This window comes from Dasypus novemcinctus, chromosome 14 (genome assembly GCF_030445035.2).
Source record: "Dasypus novemcinctus isolate mDasNov1 chromosome 14, mDasNov1.1.hap2, whole genome shotgun sequence".
Lineage (NCBI taxonomy): Eukaryota > Metazoa > Chordata > Mammalia > Cingulata > Dasypodidae > Dasypus > Dasypus novemcinctus.
The window spans coordinates 31445856-31464905 of NC_080686.1; the positions used below are offsets into that span (position 1 = coordinate 31445856).

The 19050-nt window shown below is 36.3% G+C and overlaps 1 protein-coding gene and 1 non-coding gene across 3 annotated transcripts in view; one reads left to right on the forward strand and one right to left on the reverse strand.

Moving 5' to 3' along the window:
- The window catches only part of C14H8orf34 (chromosome 14 C8orf34 homolog), a 441268-nt gene extending 422808 nt beyond the window's left edge, over positions 1–18460 (forward strand). Inside the window, exons 13-15 of one of the 2 annotated variants that reach the window (XM_058275622.2) lie at positions 13827–13886; positions 15288–15351; positions 17508–18460. In XM_058275622.2, coding sequence (XP_058131605.2) covers positions 13827–13886; positions 15288–15346 — 119 coding nt within the window. In that variant the 3' untranslated portion in view covers positions 15347–15351; positions 17508–18460. The remainder of the gene's footprint in view (positions 1–13826; positions 13887–15287; positions 15352–17507) is intronic. The other variant, XM_071207845.1, reaches the window with a different exon arrangement.
- LOC111760688 (U6 spliceosomal RNA) lies at positions 1862–1966 on the reverse strand. Its single transcript, XR_002794303.1, has one exon. It is a non-coding gene; the product is annotated as a U6 spliceosomal RNA (small nuclear RNA).
- Positions 18461–19050: the final 590 nt, after the last annotated feature.

Sequence of the window (19050 nt, forward strand, 5' to 3'; positions counted from 1 at the left end):
CAAGCCTTTTGCCTATTTTTAAATTGAGCTGTTTGTCTTTTTATTGATCAATTGTAGGATTTCTTTATATATTCTGGACATTAAGCTTTTATTAGATATGTGGTTTCCAAATATTTTCTCCCATTGTGTAGTCCCATTTTTGTGACAAAGTATTTTGATCACAGAAGTTTTTAATTTCAAGGAGGTCCCATTTATCTCTTTTTCCTTTCACTGCTTGTAACTTTGGGTATAAAGCCTAAGAAATCATTGTCTAACACAAAATCCTGATTATGCTTCCTTACATTTGCTTTAAGGAGTTTTACAATCCTGGTTCTTACATTTAGGTCTTTGATCCATTATGAGTTAATTTATGTATATGGTATATGATAGTGGCCCTGTTTAATTCCTTTGCATATATATATTCATTTCTCCCAACACCATTCAGTCATTCATTCATTCATTTTTAAAAATCTTTAGATTACATGTTACATAAAAAATTTAGGGGATTCCCATATGCCTCACTCCCTTCCCCTCCCACACTTTCCCACATTAACAGCCTCCTTTATTTGCTACAATTGGTGAACACCTACTGAAGCATTGCCACTAACCATGGATTATAGTTTACATTATAATTTACACTCTGTCCTGTGCAATTTTATGTTGTAACAAAATATATAATGGCCTGTATCCATCATTGCAGCATCATGCAGGACAATTTCAATGTCCCAAAAATGCCCCTATATTGCACCTAATTTTTGCTCTCCCTCTCCTCAGAGCCTCTGGTGGCCACTGCCTTTGTATCAGTGATATAAGTTATTCCATTGCTAGAACAGTAAGTCTATAGTAGAATAATAGTCTACTTGACTCCATTGTTCATTCCCCAATCCTGAGGAATTTGTGATTGTGATGCCCACTCTGCCTCTGATAGAGAGGGGGCTTCAATCCCATGGGGCAGATGGATGGTACTATCTTGCTTGCAGTTCAGACTCTCTCTGTTCCTTGGGTGGGTGTTGTCCATTATTGTCACCTTGTTAGTTGTCCTGGGTGAGTCCAATGAACTGGAGAGTAGGTGTTGAGAGTCGGTTGAGATTCAGGGCCCAGCTGGCACATGGACAGACCAAAGATTTAAGTCTTTTGGATATACACCTATCAAGTATAGTACTAACTATAGGGTAGAAGAGCCATGTGTAGGGAAATCACAAATGAGTCCAACTCTGTCACACTGGGGAGCATAAATTCCAAGGTAAGGCCCACTGGCAGGGTGCCAAACTCCTGAGCTATCTACCCTGCCTATAGTGTCTGGATGTCTGTAGAACCCTCAGGAGTCTGGCTATTTGAGGCACTATTTGCTGTGGCAGTCAATGATATCCTGCTGAAACATGCATAAGTATAACCTTTGGAATTATCTCCCTACTCACTTTGAAATCTATTAGCCATTAAAAACTCATTTGCATTTACCATTTCCCCCTTATGGTCAAGATCTTTTTCCAGGGGCATTGCTAGTTGGAGTTTGGTAATAATCCTTCAGTGCCCATGAGGCTTATCCCTGGGAGTCATGACCCATGCCAGCAGGAAGGTAGTATGCATATATGCTGAGTTTGGCTTAGAGAGGGGCCACATTTGAGCAACAAGGAGGCCTTTAGGAGATAACTCGTAGGGAACATATAGAACTAGACTAAGTTTCAATTTCAAAAGAAAAGGTACATAAGTACATTCATCAGTACCAAGGGCCCAGTGCAATGGCTTTCATCCTCTTTCACTAGACACGATCTCTGTACTTAGGAGATTCTTGCTGTCCCATTAGCAAATGTAGCAGCACTCCTCAGATGGGAATTCACTATTATTTTGGTTACTGTTTGGCTCTCCACTCACTGCAACAATGAAAAATATGGAATACTTCACAAATTTGCATGTCATTCTTGTGTAGGGTCCATGCTAATCTTCTCTATCATTCCAATTTTAGTATATGTGTTGTCAAAGCAAGCACTCAACATCATGTATTGAAAAGACTATTCTTTCCCAATTGAGTGGACTTGGCATCCTTGTCAAAAATCAATTGGTCTTAGATGTAAGGGTCAGTTTCTGAACTCTCAGTTCAATTCCATTGTGCCAATACCATGCTGTTTTTACAACTGTAGCTTTGCAATGTGCTTTAAAGTCAGGAAGTCTGAGTCCTCAAAAGTCATTCATCTTTTTCAAGAAGTTTTTTGGCTATTCAAGGTCCCTTAATGTTCCAAATGAATTTGATAATTGGCTTTTCTGTTTCTGCAAAGAAGGCTGTTGAACTTTTTATTGGGATTCCATTGAATCTGTAAACATTTTGGGTAGAATTGACATCTTAATGATATTTAGTCTTCCAGTCCATGAACATGGTACGTCCTTCCATTTATTTAGGTCTCTGATTTCCTTTAGCAATGCTCTGTAGTTTTCTGTGTATAAGTCCTTTACACAGAATTTGTAAATTTATTTGGTTAAATTTATTCCCAGATATTTGCTTCCTTTAGTTGCTACTGTCAATGGAATTTGTTTTTTGATTTCCTCCCCAGATTGCTCTTTACTAATGTGTAGAAACGGTACTGATTTTTGTGTGTTGATCTTGTACCCTGTAATTTTCTTGAATTCATTAGTTCTAGTAGCTTTGTTGTAGATTTTTCAGGACTTTATATATATAGGATCATATCACCTGCAAATAGTGACCATCCAGTACAATGTTGAGTAACAGTGATGATACTGGGCATTTTTGTTTTGTTCCAGATTTTAGAGGGAAAACTTTCAGTCTTTCACCATTGACTATGATGTTAGCGGTGGGCTTTTCATATATGTCCTTTATCATGTTGAGGAAACTTCCTTCTATTCCTGTTTTTCTAAGTGTTTTCTTTTCAAGAAATGTTGTTGAATTTTATCAAATGCCTTTTCTGCATAAATGAAGATGATCACATGGTTTTTTACCCTTCATTTTGTTAATGTGGCATATTTTACATTAATTGATTTTCTTATGTTGGACCAGTCTTGCTATACCTGGTATAAAACCTTTTTAATCATAGTGTATAATTCTTTTGATGTGCTGTTGGGTTCAATTTGCAAGTATTTTGTTGAGGATTTTTGCATCTATATTCATAAGAGATATTATCTGTAATTTTCTTTTCTTATACTATCTTTATCTGGCCTTGATATTAGGGGGATGTTGGCCTCATAGAATGAGTTAGGTAGTGTTCCTCCTCTTCAATTTTTTTTGGAAGTGTTTGAGTAGGTGTATTAGTCAAGGTTCTCTAGGGAAACAGAATCAACAAGAGATATGTCAATAATATGCGATTTTATAAGAGTCCCTCACATGACCGTGGGGATGCACAAGTCCAGGTTCTGCAGGCAGCCTGCAACCAAGGGCTCTGATGAAAGTCCAGTGAAGGTTCTTGACAAGTTCTGGGAGATGTTGCTGTCCAAAGACAAGCTGGGAAATTCTCCCTCAATGCTGGAATCACTTCCCCTTTTAAGGCATTCAACTGATTGGATAAAGTGTCACTCGTTGCTGATGACAATTTCCCTGATTGATGTAATTGTAATCAGCTATCTAAGATTTACCACTGCAGTAAAGTCAATGATGACCAAAGTCTGTAAATGCCCTTTTTTACAGTTAGCCCGGTGCTTGCTTGACCAAACAGCTGGGCACAATTACCTGGCCAAGTTGACACATTAGCCTAATCATCACAGTAGGATTGATATGAATTCATCTTGGCATGGTTGGTAGAATTAATCTGTGAGGCCACCTAGTCCTGGGCTTTTCATGGTTGTGAGATTTTTGATGACTAATTCTATCTTTTTACTTGTAATCAGCTGTTGAGGTCTTCTATTTCTTGTCAAGTCAGTGTAGGTTGTTCATGTGTTTCTAGAAATTTGTCCATTTCACCTTGGCTGCCTAATTTGTTGGCATAAAGTTGTTCATAGTATCCTTTTATTATCCATTTTATTTCCTTCTCAGCACTACCTATGCTGCATCCCATAAATTTTGATATGTTGTGTTCTTGTTTTCTTTAGCCTCAAAATATTTCCTGATTTCTCTTGCAATTTTTTCTTTGACCCACAAATTGTTTAAGAATGTGTTATTTAACTTCCATGTATTTGTGGATTTTCCAGGACACAGCCTGTTTTTGATCTCTAGCTTCACTCTATTATGGTAAGAGAAGATGCTTTGTATAATTTCAGTGCTTTTCAATTTATTGAGACTTGTTTTGTGACCCATCATGTGGTCTATTCTGGAGAATGATCTATGTACATTTGAGAAGAATGTGTATCTTGATGTTTTGGCTTGGAATTTTCTGTATGTTTGTTAGGTCTAGTTCATTAATCATTTTTTCTGTGTTTCCTTATTGACACTCTGTCTAGATGTTCTGTCTATTGAAGAGAGTCATGTATTGAAATCACCATATATTATTGTAGAAACTACTTCTCCTTTCAATTTTGTCAGTGTTTGCCTCATGTATTTTGGGGCACCCTGGTTAGGTGTATAAATATTTATGATTATTTCTTCTTGATGTATTGCCCCTTTTATTAAAATATATGTCTTTCTTTGTCTCTTACAACAGCTTTTGACTTAAAGTCTGTTTTGTCTGATATTAGAATAGCTACCTCAGCTCTTTTTTGGTTATTTGCATGGACTCTTTCCAGCTTTTCACTTTCAACTCATTTTTGTCTTTGGGTCTATGGTGACTCTCTTGTAATCAATATATAGATGGATCATGCTTTTTTATTGATTCTTGCACTCTTTGTCTTTGATTGGGGAGTTTAATCCATTAACATCCAGTGTCATTACTCTATAGGCAGTACTTAATTTGGCCATTTTGACTTAGATTTTTGTATGTTACCTAATTTTTTGGTCTTTTTTTCCTTTATTGCAACCTCCTTTTTTGTATAATTGATCTTTTGTGATGTATCTGATTGATCTCTTTCTCATTTCTGTTTCTGTATATTTTAAAATACTTTGTTATTACCCTGGGTTTATATTACACAACCTACATCTGTAAACTAATAATTTGAAAAGATACAACTTAGCTTCGATTATGTCCACACTTTCTGCTCCCATGTCCCTCTGTTTCCCCTCTATAGGTTGTTTTTGTTCCACTTTATCCCTTTATATTTTGCATGTCCATTATCAAGAAATATGCCTTTTTCTTGTTCAATTGTATTCTTTTATAGTAATTAAAGAGTAGAGTTGTATATTGAGGATACAGTACTATTGGGTTTTATATTTACCCCTTTAGTTACCTTTACTGATAATCTTCATTTCTTCACACTACTCCAGACCAGTCTCTCCTTTATTTTTCTTTTACCCTGCAGAACTCCCTTTAGTAATTCCTGTAGAGCAGTTCTCTTGTTGACAAACTCTCCCGGTTTTTGTTTATCTGTGAATATTTTAAACTTTCCCTCATTTTTGAAGGACAGTTTGGCTGGTACTTTTTCTCTTTCACTATCTTAAATATATCATGCCCACTGCCTTCTTGCATGCGTAGTTTATGATGAGAAATCAGTACTTAGTCTTATTGAGGCTCCCTTGTATTTGATGAATCAGTTTTCTCTTCTTGTTTTCAGAATTCTATCTTCATCCTTGACATTTGACATTCTGATTAGTATGTGTCTCAGTGTTGATCTATTAGGATTTATTCTGTTTGGAGTACATTGAGCTTCTTGGACATTGTTTTAGTTTGCTAAAATTTGCTGAGAGCAATATACCAGAAGTGGGTTAGCTTTTATAATAATGGGAATTTATTAGGCTAAAAACTTACAGTTCTGAGTCTGTGAAACTGTCTAAATCATCAAAGATGCTATCTCACTGAAGGTCAGCTGCAGGTGATCCTGGACTCCTTCCACAGGGCAAGGCACATGTGGGCATCTGCTTCTCTTCCAGATCGCCAAGCTTCAGCTCCTGGCTGCTCCATCTGTGGCTTCCTCTCTCCTGGGTTCCTCTCTGAGTTCCTGCATTACTTCTCCCCATGTCTGTGGTTTTTTCTCTGTGCATCTCTGCTTTCAATTTGCTGTTTATAAAGGATTCCCGCAAGGGTGCCACACCAACAGGAATGGATTAGCTTCCAGAAAATTATTTTATCTAGGATCTACCAAAAGCTTCAAACTGTCACAGATATGTGTTTTTGTGTCTTTCATACAAGTTGGGAAATTTTCAAACAATATTTCCTTAAATATTCTTTGTGTACCTTTTCCCTTCTCTTCTTCTTCTGGGATATCCAAGATGTGTATGTTTGTATACTTCGTGCTGTCATGTCCCAGAGACACTGCTCAATTTTTTCTCTTCTCTCTGTCTGTTTTTCTGACTATATGATTTTGATTGTCCTGTCTTCTTATTTGCTGATTCTTCTTCCTTTCAAATTTGCTGTTGTATGCTTCTAGTGTATTTTTAGTGTCTGCTATTGTGCCTTTCATCCTCATAATTTCTGTTATGTTTCTGTTTAAACTTTCAAATTCTTCTTTATGTTCACACACTGACACATTGTCTTCCTAATATCTTTTTTTTAAGGAGGTACCAGGGACTGAACCCAGGACTTTCTTCATGGGAGGCAGGCACTCAGCCACTAAGCTACATCCACACCCTTCTTATATCTTCTATTGTTTCATGCATATTTTCCTTCATCTCTTTGAATTGATTTGGGAGATTTGTTTGAACTTCTTTGATTATTTGTCCCAAATTCTTTGTCTCCCCTGAGATTTTAATTTATCCCCTTGACTCAGCCATATGTTCCTGTTTATTAGTATGGCATGTAATATTTTGCTGATGTCTGGATATCTAATTATTTTTATGAGTTAACTCTGAATGTCAGTTTCTCCCTCTTGTCTAAGGTTTTATTGTTGATGTACTTTGTATTAAGGCTCTTCTTTGATGCTTGGTCCAATTTATTCTAGTCTTTTAGAATAGCCCTGTTTGACTGATTTGACTTTCTCAGCTCTTATATATCTGATTCTCACCCTGGGTGTGGTACTATTTTTAAGATTGCAAATTTTTGTGGAATTGTTTTTACTTCCAGGAGAAAACTTCCCTTCCTCTTCCTTTTCTGGGAGTCTTGATCTATTCTCTTCGTTTTTGTGCAGAATTTTCTCCCCAGCTCCTACGATTTACTTAAATTCTCTCCTTCATTCATTGCCCTGTTTTCCTATTCTTTTCCATTCTGCAACCCTCCTGCCTTACACCTATTCAGTTTAAGCACCCCACCCATTTTTTTCTTTTGTGAGGCTTTTCTGCCTCCACTTTCTTCCCTGTTAGGTCTTCCCACCCCAGGGAACCAGATGGAGTCAATCCAGAAAGGTGGGTCACTCCAGGATAATCCATTTTGTGCCTAGATGGTCCTGACAACAGAAACTGGATTGAGTGAACATAGCACCTAACTGCCGTAGTTCCACCATTGTATCTCTCTCTTTTTCCCCCCAGGGGACCCTTTTATATGCACTGGCTTGTGTTCTGCCCTGGGTCTCTGCACACTTGGGCTCCCCTGCCTGAATATGCATGGGGCTGCAACTCACTGCTGTAGGTCTATGTTCCCTGGACCCAGCGAGAGATGGGAGGGACCCTGGTCACTGCCTGTGAGCAACCCCAAGCTGCACAGGACCGAGTGAGGGGGTGGTAGTGAACTGGCAGTTCCATAGGTGATATTTTCCCTTTTCTTTGAATCTGCATTTGTGGAGTCATTCTCTACTCTCCACCATCCTCCAGAGTTCTAAGCAAGTGGGATTTGACCTTTTATTCACTGAATCCCCATGAGTGGTTTTTTCAGAAGAGGTCTTTTGTCACCATGTTGATGACATCACTCCTAGGAGTCTTTCATCATCTCTCTTTGATGGTTCTCAGCCTCCTTGAAATCCCTTCTATAACTGGTAGAATCCTTTAGAGGAAACATTCCCAAAAGATCACTCAATTTTTATTATTTCTTTATTCAACTGTATATTGGTCATCTAATATTTAATTGCTCTGATAGGTTCTCTGATGCCTTCACACAAGATTTTAAGAATATATTATCCAGCTATCCCAATGTTTTCAATGATGTGTTTTGTGTGAATGACTTATGCCATCATTTCTCAAAAGGGAATTTTCTTTCACTCCAATATATTTCAATGAATTTGGGCAGAACAAGCACATTTTAAAATGTTACTGCATTTGCTTCCATAGAGTTAGAAAAGATTTACTCTTCATTGCGCTAATATTTGCCCATGTCACAGTACCAGTGACATACTATGATAAATATTAGTTGATTTTAAGCTTTATCTTTAGGCTAAGTATATATAATATAAAATGGCTTTTGTTTATATGAAAAAATTATGACAATATTTAGTTTATCTGTTATTCCACTAGGGCTTCAGTCTCACTAATTATTAGACTCCTGTTTATCTTTTTTGAAGTTATTATTAATGCATGTGTTCTTACTCCTCCATGGAATTTGCAATTTAATAATGACTCACGTTTTTATTGTGATCATATACATCTGTCACTCAGTTATCTCAGCAAGAGTCTAATTTCGTTCTTCTGGAGGCTTTGATGGAGTAGGGGAAAAACATAGTCAGGAGACTCATCTGTTCCTTCTTTTTCCCAATGGTTACAGCAAAGGGGCTCACACTCAGGTGTGCCCACAGTTGCTCAATTCTCAGATTTTAATTATCAGAGATCCAGTAATTGCATGTAGTTTGGAGTAAAGGAGGATGATTTACTACAGGATTCATTGACAAATGCTTTCTGCATTTCACTTACTAAACAGGTATAGCTTATCTTTACATTTGTGAAACTGAAGTTCTTTTTCTGTTTCTCAGTTACTCAATGACTTCTGTATTATAACTTCCTGCCTCTTATATGCCTTTGCACTGCGGAGGAAGGCAGGGTTTTGTAGTCCTTTTGGGGCAGGAGTTTTTAACCAGGGGTCTGTGAGCTGGAATTGAAATTTTAAAAAGACATTCTTCTTGTGGGGACGTGTTGATGTGGATGTGATATATTTATTAAGTAATACACTGTGTAGTGTGGACTTAGTAAAGGATCCATGGTTTTCACCTGACTGGCAATGGGGTCCGTGAAATCTGTGGAACCAAAAAGGTTAAGAACCCCTGTTTTTTGTGGTAGAAAGAGTGACCTTTCCATTGGGTGCTATGATTCTCTTAAACAATAATCTTAAGATTCTCTCAGGCTGTAAAAACTCAGAGTTTTTCATCATGGAAACATTTCATGTCTGCCCATTGGAAGGCCCACAGCCATATTATCATTGATCCAAACCTACTGTATTTTTTTTTTTTCTTTTTCATACTTAAGTGTTTGTTTTCTCAACTGAAGAAAAAAAATTAATGAATAAGCTGTTCCATCCAGTAGACACTATATTTCCACTTTTGAGCTAGTCTAAAAGTTGACTGGCATAGTCTCTTAGGAAGTAGTGGAATATTTGTTATTAGGATCTGGCAAGAAACCTTAGCATGATGATGGACCTTGGGACTGAAAGAACTAGTTGTCCAGACATAATAAAAAGAGTAAGTGGAGATAGAAAAGAGTTCTAAATACAGATCTTTAAAAATATGGTGTCATGGTTCTTTCTCACTGAGAGAATTAGCGTATATTAAAACAGAGATCTAATTTCATAGTAAATTGGGGAAATGTCTGATAGCCTAACAAAATGGCACTACAAGGTCTATTTTGGGGGTACATTTAGAATTAAAATATTCCATTTCTCCTTCAAGCCTTTTATGTGACCCATTGACATTTTAAGGCTTACATAAGAGCACATGAATCTCTAAAGGAAGAGGAAATGGAAGAGGGATGACATTTATTAAATTTATATTGTTACATGCCATGTCTTAGCTCTTTGACTCCCCATAACAACTTAATGTATAGTTGTTATTTCTTCAGTTTTACAAACTCAGATTTGATACATATCCTCTCCCAAGGATACACAAGTAATAATTGGTGCACCTTACGTTCTACCTTAATCCCAAGCTATACCCTGAAATTCCACTGCAACTCCAGAAGCTAAAAAAATAAAAATAATAAAAGGGGGGGCAGTACAAATTGTATAGATACCATCAAAAGAGGAATTATTTCACTGAACATTGAAAGACTTTGTATCATAAAACAAGAAAATAAGGAAAAGTAACATGTAAAAAAAACTACAGCAGTGATATATTTTTGTAGGAAATCTGCTTTTAATAGAAACTTCAACTTGATTTAGTTACATTTATACGGTGTTCCAAATTATTCTCTACAAGCTAAGTCATCCAGAAAATTAAGGGAGACATATGATAAGCAGAAAAATTAAAATTTTGACAGAATAAAATAAATAGCATTTGGTAATTACATTATGTTTTCATTCCTATAGTAAGCTATTAAAAGTAGAACAACTGTTCAAAGCATGCTGCTAGATTTCTTCATAATGACTTGTTTTGAAATGTTGACTAAATATCCCAAAATTATATATCAACCTTAGTATAATTAAATATTCTTTAGCCCAAGAACATGGTTTTTCTTTGTATTTTTAAGCATAAATTATATGGCACTTTCTCCTTTATAACAAGACACAAAGGATTATCCATTTGTTAACATTTAAAATAATTTTAAAATTTTCTATCATTTATATTTGGCTTTATAATTTATAAATTGCTTCCATATAAATAATTCCAAAAAACTAACCTATTAGGAAAAATTGGGTCTCAATTTTCCTGTTTTACATAGTGTCTGATAAATATTTAATGAATATGCATACATAAAATATTTAATAAATACTTACTGAAGGAATTGAATGAATGAGTGAATTAATAAATTTAGTTCAAATTAGCTAAATGACTTTCATAGATCACTTAAGAAATGGCCAAGCTTGAGTCTCTGCCTTCTGATTATACACAGAGGCCATAACATCGTGATATACAGACAAATACATATAATAATTGTTTTATTGACATACACTATAATACATGTTATGTTCAATGACATGTCATGATAAGTTCATGTTACTCCTCAGTAGTAATGATAGTTCAATGAATATGGTACATTAATGCATTGAGGTCAAGTCCTGCAAAATGCAGCATTTACATCAATCCCTACACATGCATCTGTGATCCTTTGCTTCAGATAATTTGTGTCACTGTTTTTCACTAACTAAATCCACACTTACAGCATTATCCTTAAGAAGAAATCAAGACTGTTCAATCCGCCCCAAAAAACCCAAAACAAAGCAAAATAAATTGTCTTTTTTTCCCCAGACTTGATGGCTACCCTCTTGTTGCTTTGTGCTTTTTTCCACCAATGCTGCTTAATTTCTTACCATCTCACAACTATAGGAAATAATGGGCCGTCACCAAATGTAGAGTCCTACCTCAAAACAGAGGAAGCCAGCGGTAGGCTGGCCACCTAATCACTTTCCATGCTAGAACAACTTTATGCCAAAGTTCAGTTGAGAAACTGGAGATCAGTTAATTCTATGCCTTTTATCCATGTTATCCTTGGCTACTCTGCCTTTCCCTGCTTCCCCTCTCAAAATACAATCTTCTCATGTATTTGTATTTTTAACCATGGTTGATTTATTTCCAAGACCTTTCCACTCTGCCCTTTGGAATTGGAATTTGATTTGCAACCTGATTGTGCTTCAATACTATTGAAAGAACATTCTCCACTCTGCTGTTGCCTTATTTGAAAAGGGTTCTTCCTGGAAGGCACTGCTTTCCTGCTAGCCTTCTCCAGGGGAAGCTGCTCCTTTTTTCAATTTGCCGTATGTGGAATTGCCCTGAAGTAGCATCAACATTCTCCCTCCAATTTCTTCCTTTTAGTCTCATGTCATTTTTTGTGCTGTCCTCTTCCTCTCCTTGTCACTGTAATGTTAACAATCACTTCTCTTTATTCATGTGGGATGCTTACATTTGCTTCACTTTTTCCTCTCCACCACAACTGCTGCCATCAGGAAATTTTAACCTCTACTTGGGCGACATATATAATATCCTGCTCATAATTCCTTGGCCCTCACAAATTAGTGATTGCCTAAGGCAATGTGAATTTTTCCTTGATGAATGACCAAAAGTCTCTAACTCTAATATCTTGTATTACTATAATCTGTCCAAAACCTCCTGCCCTTTTAATTCTCTAGTTCCTATTAAACCCACACTTCAGTTTTATTTTGGTATCCAGTCCCTCGACTCCTTATGGGAAATAACAGTTGGTTTTATTATTCAGCCTTACATTCATGTTACATAGACCAGTTGTCCATAACATCACCATCTCCTGGGAAAAGGTAAGAAATGCAGTTTTTCTCCAGCCACGCCTGCCACTTACTGAATCAGAAACTCTGAAGGTGGGGCATAACAATCTGTGTTTTAAAAATCCCTCCAGATGATGCTGGCACCCTATAAAATTTGAAAACCACTAAAGAGTATCAATTCACTTGCTCCCTTGAAATCAGTTTATTCTATGCCTTTTATCCCTGTTATCCTTGAGCAAGTAAGGAAGACTCAAACATGAATGCACAGTTATTTTATTCCAAAGTTCCTCCATGTGTAAGACTTGTAAACATTTATTTTCTAGCTTTTACCTCCATATACCTTCCATATCCATTCACTACCTTTGTATAAATATTCTTTATAGTTCTTATACATCTAACTTTGAATACTGTAAATCTGTTTCTTAATGATACTTCCAAATGTGTTTTCCCTTATAACCACCTTCTGTGGAGGTTGCTGAGAGATGCTAATTTGCTCAAAGTCATTAGGAAGGGATGGAATCAGGATTTGAACATAGTTCTGTATGAATAAAAAACCCAAGGTTTTTTATTTTGCAGCTGAATTATAGGAAACAACTAAATTAATATGCATCTTCCACTCTAGTTGAAACAGCAATTACCAATGTATGTTGTATAGAAATAAAATGGAAATTATATGAAATTGAAGTCTATTATCAAATAACTTTGATAAATGCTAGGGTAAATAGTGTTTTAAATTGCAGAACTTATCAGAGCCTTTAATATGCTTGTATATATTTTGATCTTAAAAAAAAAGTTGCTGTGCAAAATTCTTTGATCAGGAAACTACTGTTTGTGACTAGCCTATATTAACATCTCATCAGACTAGTATTCCTAGGAGCTGCTTTGAAAATTTGGACCTAATCTGTTTCCTTTTACTTTCTAGGCCCTTCTTCAAGACACAGAATTCCTCGTCTCCCATTATTTCCTTATTTCATGTGTTTGTCCCCTCAGTTTCATTTTCTACTCTTTTAGACTAGAATACTCATATCACCTGTTCCAATAGATGCTGTTCTTCCCTTCCTTCAGAGATAGCCTCACATTCTCCTCTTCAGGCTCAGGGCTGCATGCAATGCTATGTGCCAGGCATTAAATGTGTGTTTTTGCACTGTCTCATGTCACTCTCACAATACCTTTGTGATGACGGTACTAGTTTATATATTTCATGGCATCACAATACTATATACAAGTAAACAGCAAATCCTGAATAAGCTATGTTAGGATAGTAGTCTGTAGAGCATCACTTTCCTGTCCTAACTTATGTGGAGCATCAGAATTATGATTGAAACTAAGACCGGATCTCTCTCAGTCCACATATTTATCAGTTTCACTATATGGAGGGGCATTTTACCCTAAATTTTATTTTTAAAAATCAATACAAGTTTAAATCGAAATAACTGAGTTATGGAAAGAGAGTATACATGCTATTAAACAGCTTTTTAAGCAATAGGTAACTGCAGTTCACTATGTACTATAAATGTAGTTCTGATATTAATTTCAATTAATATTCACTAGAACTGGGTTAAGCCACTAGGGTCTTGTGTTTAATAGATAATTTTTCTCAGCCCGGCATATTATCTCTTTTTTTCCATTGTACAGGTTCTGCTGATCTTCTTCTTTGTGTCCCATGCTCTTCTTGTCCTACCCTGGTCTACTCTGGTATGTTTCTTTCTTTGTATCAGGGCATTTAATGTCAATGTCAAGTAATTATGGGTTCTATCTATAATTGTTCAGAATCAAAATTTTAATACACAGTCCTCATGACCTCTAATGAGAAAAAGTACTCTACATAATGTTTCCTCCTTTTCTTGGCAAGGAAAATCACTTCTCATTAGATGTGTGATGAAAAACCATTACCCCTGTGCAGACACTAGACTCTATGATGCCATTAAAACCTCCTTGAATTATACCATTTCAGATCCATCTCATGTCCATGGACATGAAGCTAACTCTATGCACTGGATATATAAACAGGAACAATTCACATGAAGTTACTCTACAGAGAAAAGCAATGGTGTTGAGTTCATCCTTAGCACTCATAGAATCACAGAATCTCAAGAGTGGAAAGAACTTTAGAACGTTCTACTCCTCTCCCAGTCTAATTCTGGCCTTTTTTTCTGTAAGACCCTTACCAAATTATTGTCTAAACTCTACATGAATACCTTTATTGATGGGTACTTTACTATTGCCTTTGGCTGCAAATTCATTTTTGCTCTGCTCTAATTGTCTGAAATGTGTATTTCTTTTGACCCAGTTGTAACATATATAGAAAATCACCACAAAGAAATAATTTCTGCAATCACCACTATGTACTTAAGAGTATTTTATGTTCTTTGCCACATATTTTATAATGACATAGGCAAAAAATGTTTTATAATAAAATATGAAAATGTTAAAATGGAAACAACCCAATTGTCAACAAAAAAAGATTGATTAAGAATTACAGCAATCTATATAATAGGATATTGTGTGTCCATTATGAAGGATTTTCTATCTACCTATCTATATATATCTTTCCATGGAAAGGTTTTTACAACATTCTCCATGAAAAAATGTGAATTATAAGACAGAACATTAAATAGAATCAATTTTTGTTCTATATAATGCACAGGCACTGTTTCAGTTTGCCAAAGGACTACTAGTGCAAAGTACTAGAATGTGTTGGCTTTTATATAGGGTATTTATTTGGGATAAAAGCTTACAGCTACAAGGCCATGAAAAGTTAAACTCAAGGCACCCTAAGAGGTGCTTCCTCACCCAAGTCAGCTGCCACGTGGTGAAGCACGTGGCGGGCGATCTCTGCCTGGTCTCTTGTCTTCCTCTCTGGGCTGTACCATCTCCTGGAGCTCAGCTGTGGGCAACCAGACATAGAGCTTGTCTCTTACCAGGCTCCTCCCTCAGGTTCTGCTGCTTCTCTTTCTTCCCAATTTCAGCTACAAGCTAGCAGGCATATCGCTCATCTCTCTCCGAGGCCTGAGCTCCTTGAACCTCTCCTTTCTATCACATGGAAGGACCAAAAATGGCAGAGTTCTCTTTTCCTGTTTTGTTTTGTTTTTTCAGATTCAGCAAGAGGGCAGAGTCTGAACCTGAGTCACACTTCACTGAGGCAGTCCAGCTGAAAAAGGTGACACACCCATGGAAGGCAGCCAGCCCACAAACAATCTTTCTCTTTTTCTGGATTCATAAAATAATTTCAAACTGCCACAGACATATACACAATAATTTAATTATATCCACAGAATACCATTTGAATGGTTACAAATAAAATGCTATCAGTGGTTGTCTCTCTGGTGTGATAATAGCTCTTTGCTTATCTATATAATTTCTAAAACTAAAATGTATTGCTTAAGTTATTTTTAAAAAATGTTTTAAACCTATTTTAAAAGAAATTATCCCTTATTGGCTCCAAAATCTGAATCTTTATAGCTGTTTCTGTCCTTTTGGGTTCGAGATAAAAAAAAAAAAAAATTGCATTCCTAATCCACATAATAACACAACAACTGTAGGAATACAGTCATTATGTGATTCCCTTCTTTATTTTTTTAAGTGTTCTTTCTATGATGTACAGCATACTGCTAGTCAGTTAGAGATCTGAGTAAATCATTTATGTGATTCATATTTAATAAAGCCCTACAATGAATAGGGAACTTTGCCAGAGAACAGCACATATTGCTATCACGTGGGATGTGGCACCTATCATAGTTCTTCTCTTTGTGAAACTTACTAAATGGTGAAGATCAGTTATTTACATAAGATTTTGATGATTGTTTTTATAAAGGCATTAGCATGAGTGAAGTTCATGCAGCAAGATCATTCTACCTTAACTAGTAGTCAAAAAGCCCAAAGTGATATTTAGGGCTAAGTCCTAAAGAATTGTCAGTGTTAGTCAGATAAAGGGGCTAGCTGGTGGTGTCAGGGTAAGCATTCCAGATAAGGGAAACGTGCAAAAACAAATAGACTCCCTTCTTCCCTCCCTCCCTCCCTTTAATCTCTCCATCTCTTCCTTCCAGCAAATATTTATTGAGTAATCACCATATGCAAAGTATTTTTTTCAGGTCCTATGAGTAATATGGAAATTAATACCTTTCCCTCAAAATGTTTATGGTCTAGTGGGTGAATCAGAATTATTAAATACAACTGTTTTAAGGCTGCCAATGCACTATACCAGAAATGGGTTGGCTTTTATAATGGAAATTTATTAGGTTAAATCCTCCAGAGCTGAGGCTGTGAAGATTCCCAAATCACGGCATCACACTGATGCTGTCTCCCCGAAGGTCAGCGGCAGGCAATCTTGGACTCCTTTCACATAGCAGGACACAACGGCAGCTCTCCCGCCTGGGTCTCCGCTCCAGGCTTCTCCTCCAGGCTTACTTTCTCCCTGAGCTCATCTGTGGTGATCAGGCGAATGGCTCGTCTCCCCCCTCTCCTCTGCGCCTTGTCTTTTTCAGCCTCTCTGGGACTTTTTTCCATGCCTTTTTACTCTGCTGATTCCAACCTCTGGCCTCCAGGACCTCTCTCTCAGCCTCTTAGGGTGTCTCTGCTGCTTTTTCTCTGTGTCTCTGTTTTTCAGTCCTCTGTTTATAAAAAAAGAGTCCAGCAAGTGGACCAAGACCCACCCTGGGTCACACAGAAGTAATCCAATCAAAACCCTCCCAGCTGAATCCACTCCAATCAAAGGGTCAGGAATGGATTAGCTTCAAGAAAAATGATCTTTCTTGGGCTCCACAAAAAGCTTCAAACTGTCACAATAACTGGTATACAAAGCAGAAGAAAACGTACAGACTAAGGAATCCTAGGAACATGGATATTACCCTTTGCTATCCTAATCATGTTCTTCCAGGAAAAAAAAAAAGAAAGGACTCCTTCCCTATCAAACAACATCAACAAATGGTTCCAAGTCCGATGCAGGATCTCTCTAGCAGTGCCTTCTAGTGCCAACCAAGTTTTCTAGCTTCAGTGTTCATAATTGTATGCATACCCTCAAGTATTTCTTGTTGGCAGTATTTGGAGAGAAGCCTATTTTAACAGTCCAAGATATATTAAGTCAGAGCATCTACTTCTAATTATATATGCAGAACAAGAATATTTTATACAGATACCAGAAATGAGCATAATGGTCACAATAGCTGGTTAATAGATGTCGCATTCTAATGTCAATGTCATCGTGAAAGTTCATACAAGTTATAGGAAAGCTTTAAAATTCCAACCTTTCTTTTTAACATGCTGTAATATACACATATTATTAAGTACATTTTCTTTTGTTTTATTTCTACCCTACAGGTCTGTGAAACAGGCAGAAGAAGTTGCAAGTGGTCCCTAAAGAAATCGCAATTATTCAAATCCTTATTTACTGTGTAATTATTTAGAGAATGGTTATTTTTATAATATCGATAAAAAAACAAGTACTGTTGTAACAAGGGGGTGCCCAAGTGTGTAATCAGAGAACGCTAACCATGGCAAAGGACTCTGGGGCAGTCAGGAGCCTGCTGCCTTTTGATATAGTTAGTGTCCTAGGTTTTGTTTTGATTACTTTATACTTAGGTATTAAGATTAGTATTTGATATATTAAATATTGCCTGATTCAGATAACTTTGCTTAAAATTTTTCTCTATTTTATCTTGTCTAGGGTTTTCTACTCCTTCTATTTTTATAATATTTTCTCATTTTTTAGATTAATAAACATTATACTTATCCACATGTGCCACAATTTGCCATTTAGATGTCTGCAGGAGTTAGCTGTTTGGTTATCATTATCTGTCATATGTGTATTCTCCATCACTGCTCCTTTACAATTACCTTCCCTGTGCCTACCAAAAACAAATAAGTGGTATGTTAATGCTAGGCAGATCAATAAGGAATGAAATGCATGCCCCAAAACATTTGCAATGAAAATTGTCTCATCATTTACTCAATTACTGAGCCCAATTAAGATTATCAGCTTTAAAAGTTGATGTATGCTTGCTTTTGGAATGTGGTATGCTTTGATGCTAAATGAATGGATCTAAGTAAACCTATTGAGTATCTCTATTCTCTGTTATTTCTTATTTGTCTTAATCTAAGTTTGCTTTCTGTATTCTTAAGACATTAAATTAAATTATAAAACTGCCTGTGTAACTGTTAAAGAAACAAATGTTAAAGACCAAAACATGGTTAAAAAATAATCAAAAAAACTCTAATTGTATAAATCAAGTCGTATTCCTGAGTCAAATAATATAATAAATTTTTTTACCACAGTTTTTTTCTTGTGTATAGAAACTCATAAGCTTACTTTTCATGATGGTTACTGTTTTGCAAAGAAAGAAACAAATTAAAAGCTTAGAAAACAGTAAAATTTTGAGCATAAAAGAGAAAAGGGAAGAAAAGTTTCTTACCAACACACTTCTCTTTTTAATAATCCTAAGCACACAGAATGCTTCTTTGAAAATATTCAGTTGATGATACAAGTATTTTCCCTAGTAGAAAAGGATTCCTTCTTAAAAATATATCACCCTAATGCCTTCATCAACCATCACTTAGCCAACCTCTTCTTGCCCCTGTCCATTTTCTGGAGATAGTCCACCTTTTAGTACCATACCAGTCTCAGGAATCAGGTCCATCAGGATATCGGAGTGTGATATTACCAAAGATGTTGACTCAGGGGATGAAGGCGGGGTCTCACGTGCACACTCAATTCACACACATAAACCACAGTCTCCGCCTCTCTTTTTTGGTCAACATCTTCATCCATATCTAGAGGCCAAGAAGTATGAACAACTAGACCTCACATCAGGAAATTTCTCCAGGTAGCTTTCTTATCTAATTTCAAGTATTACACTTGAAACAT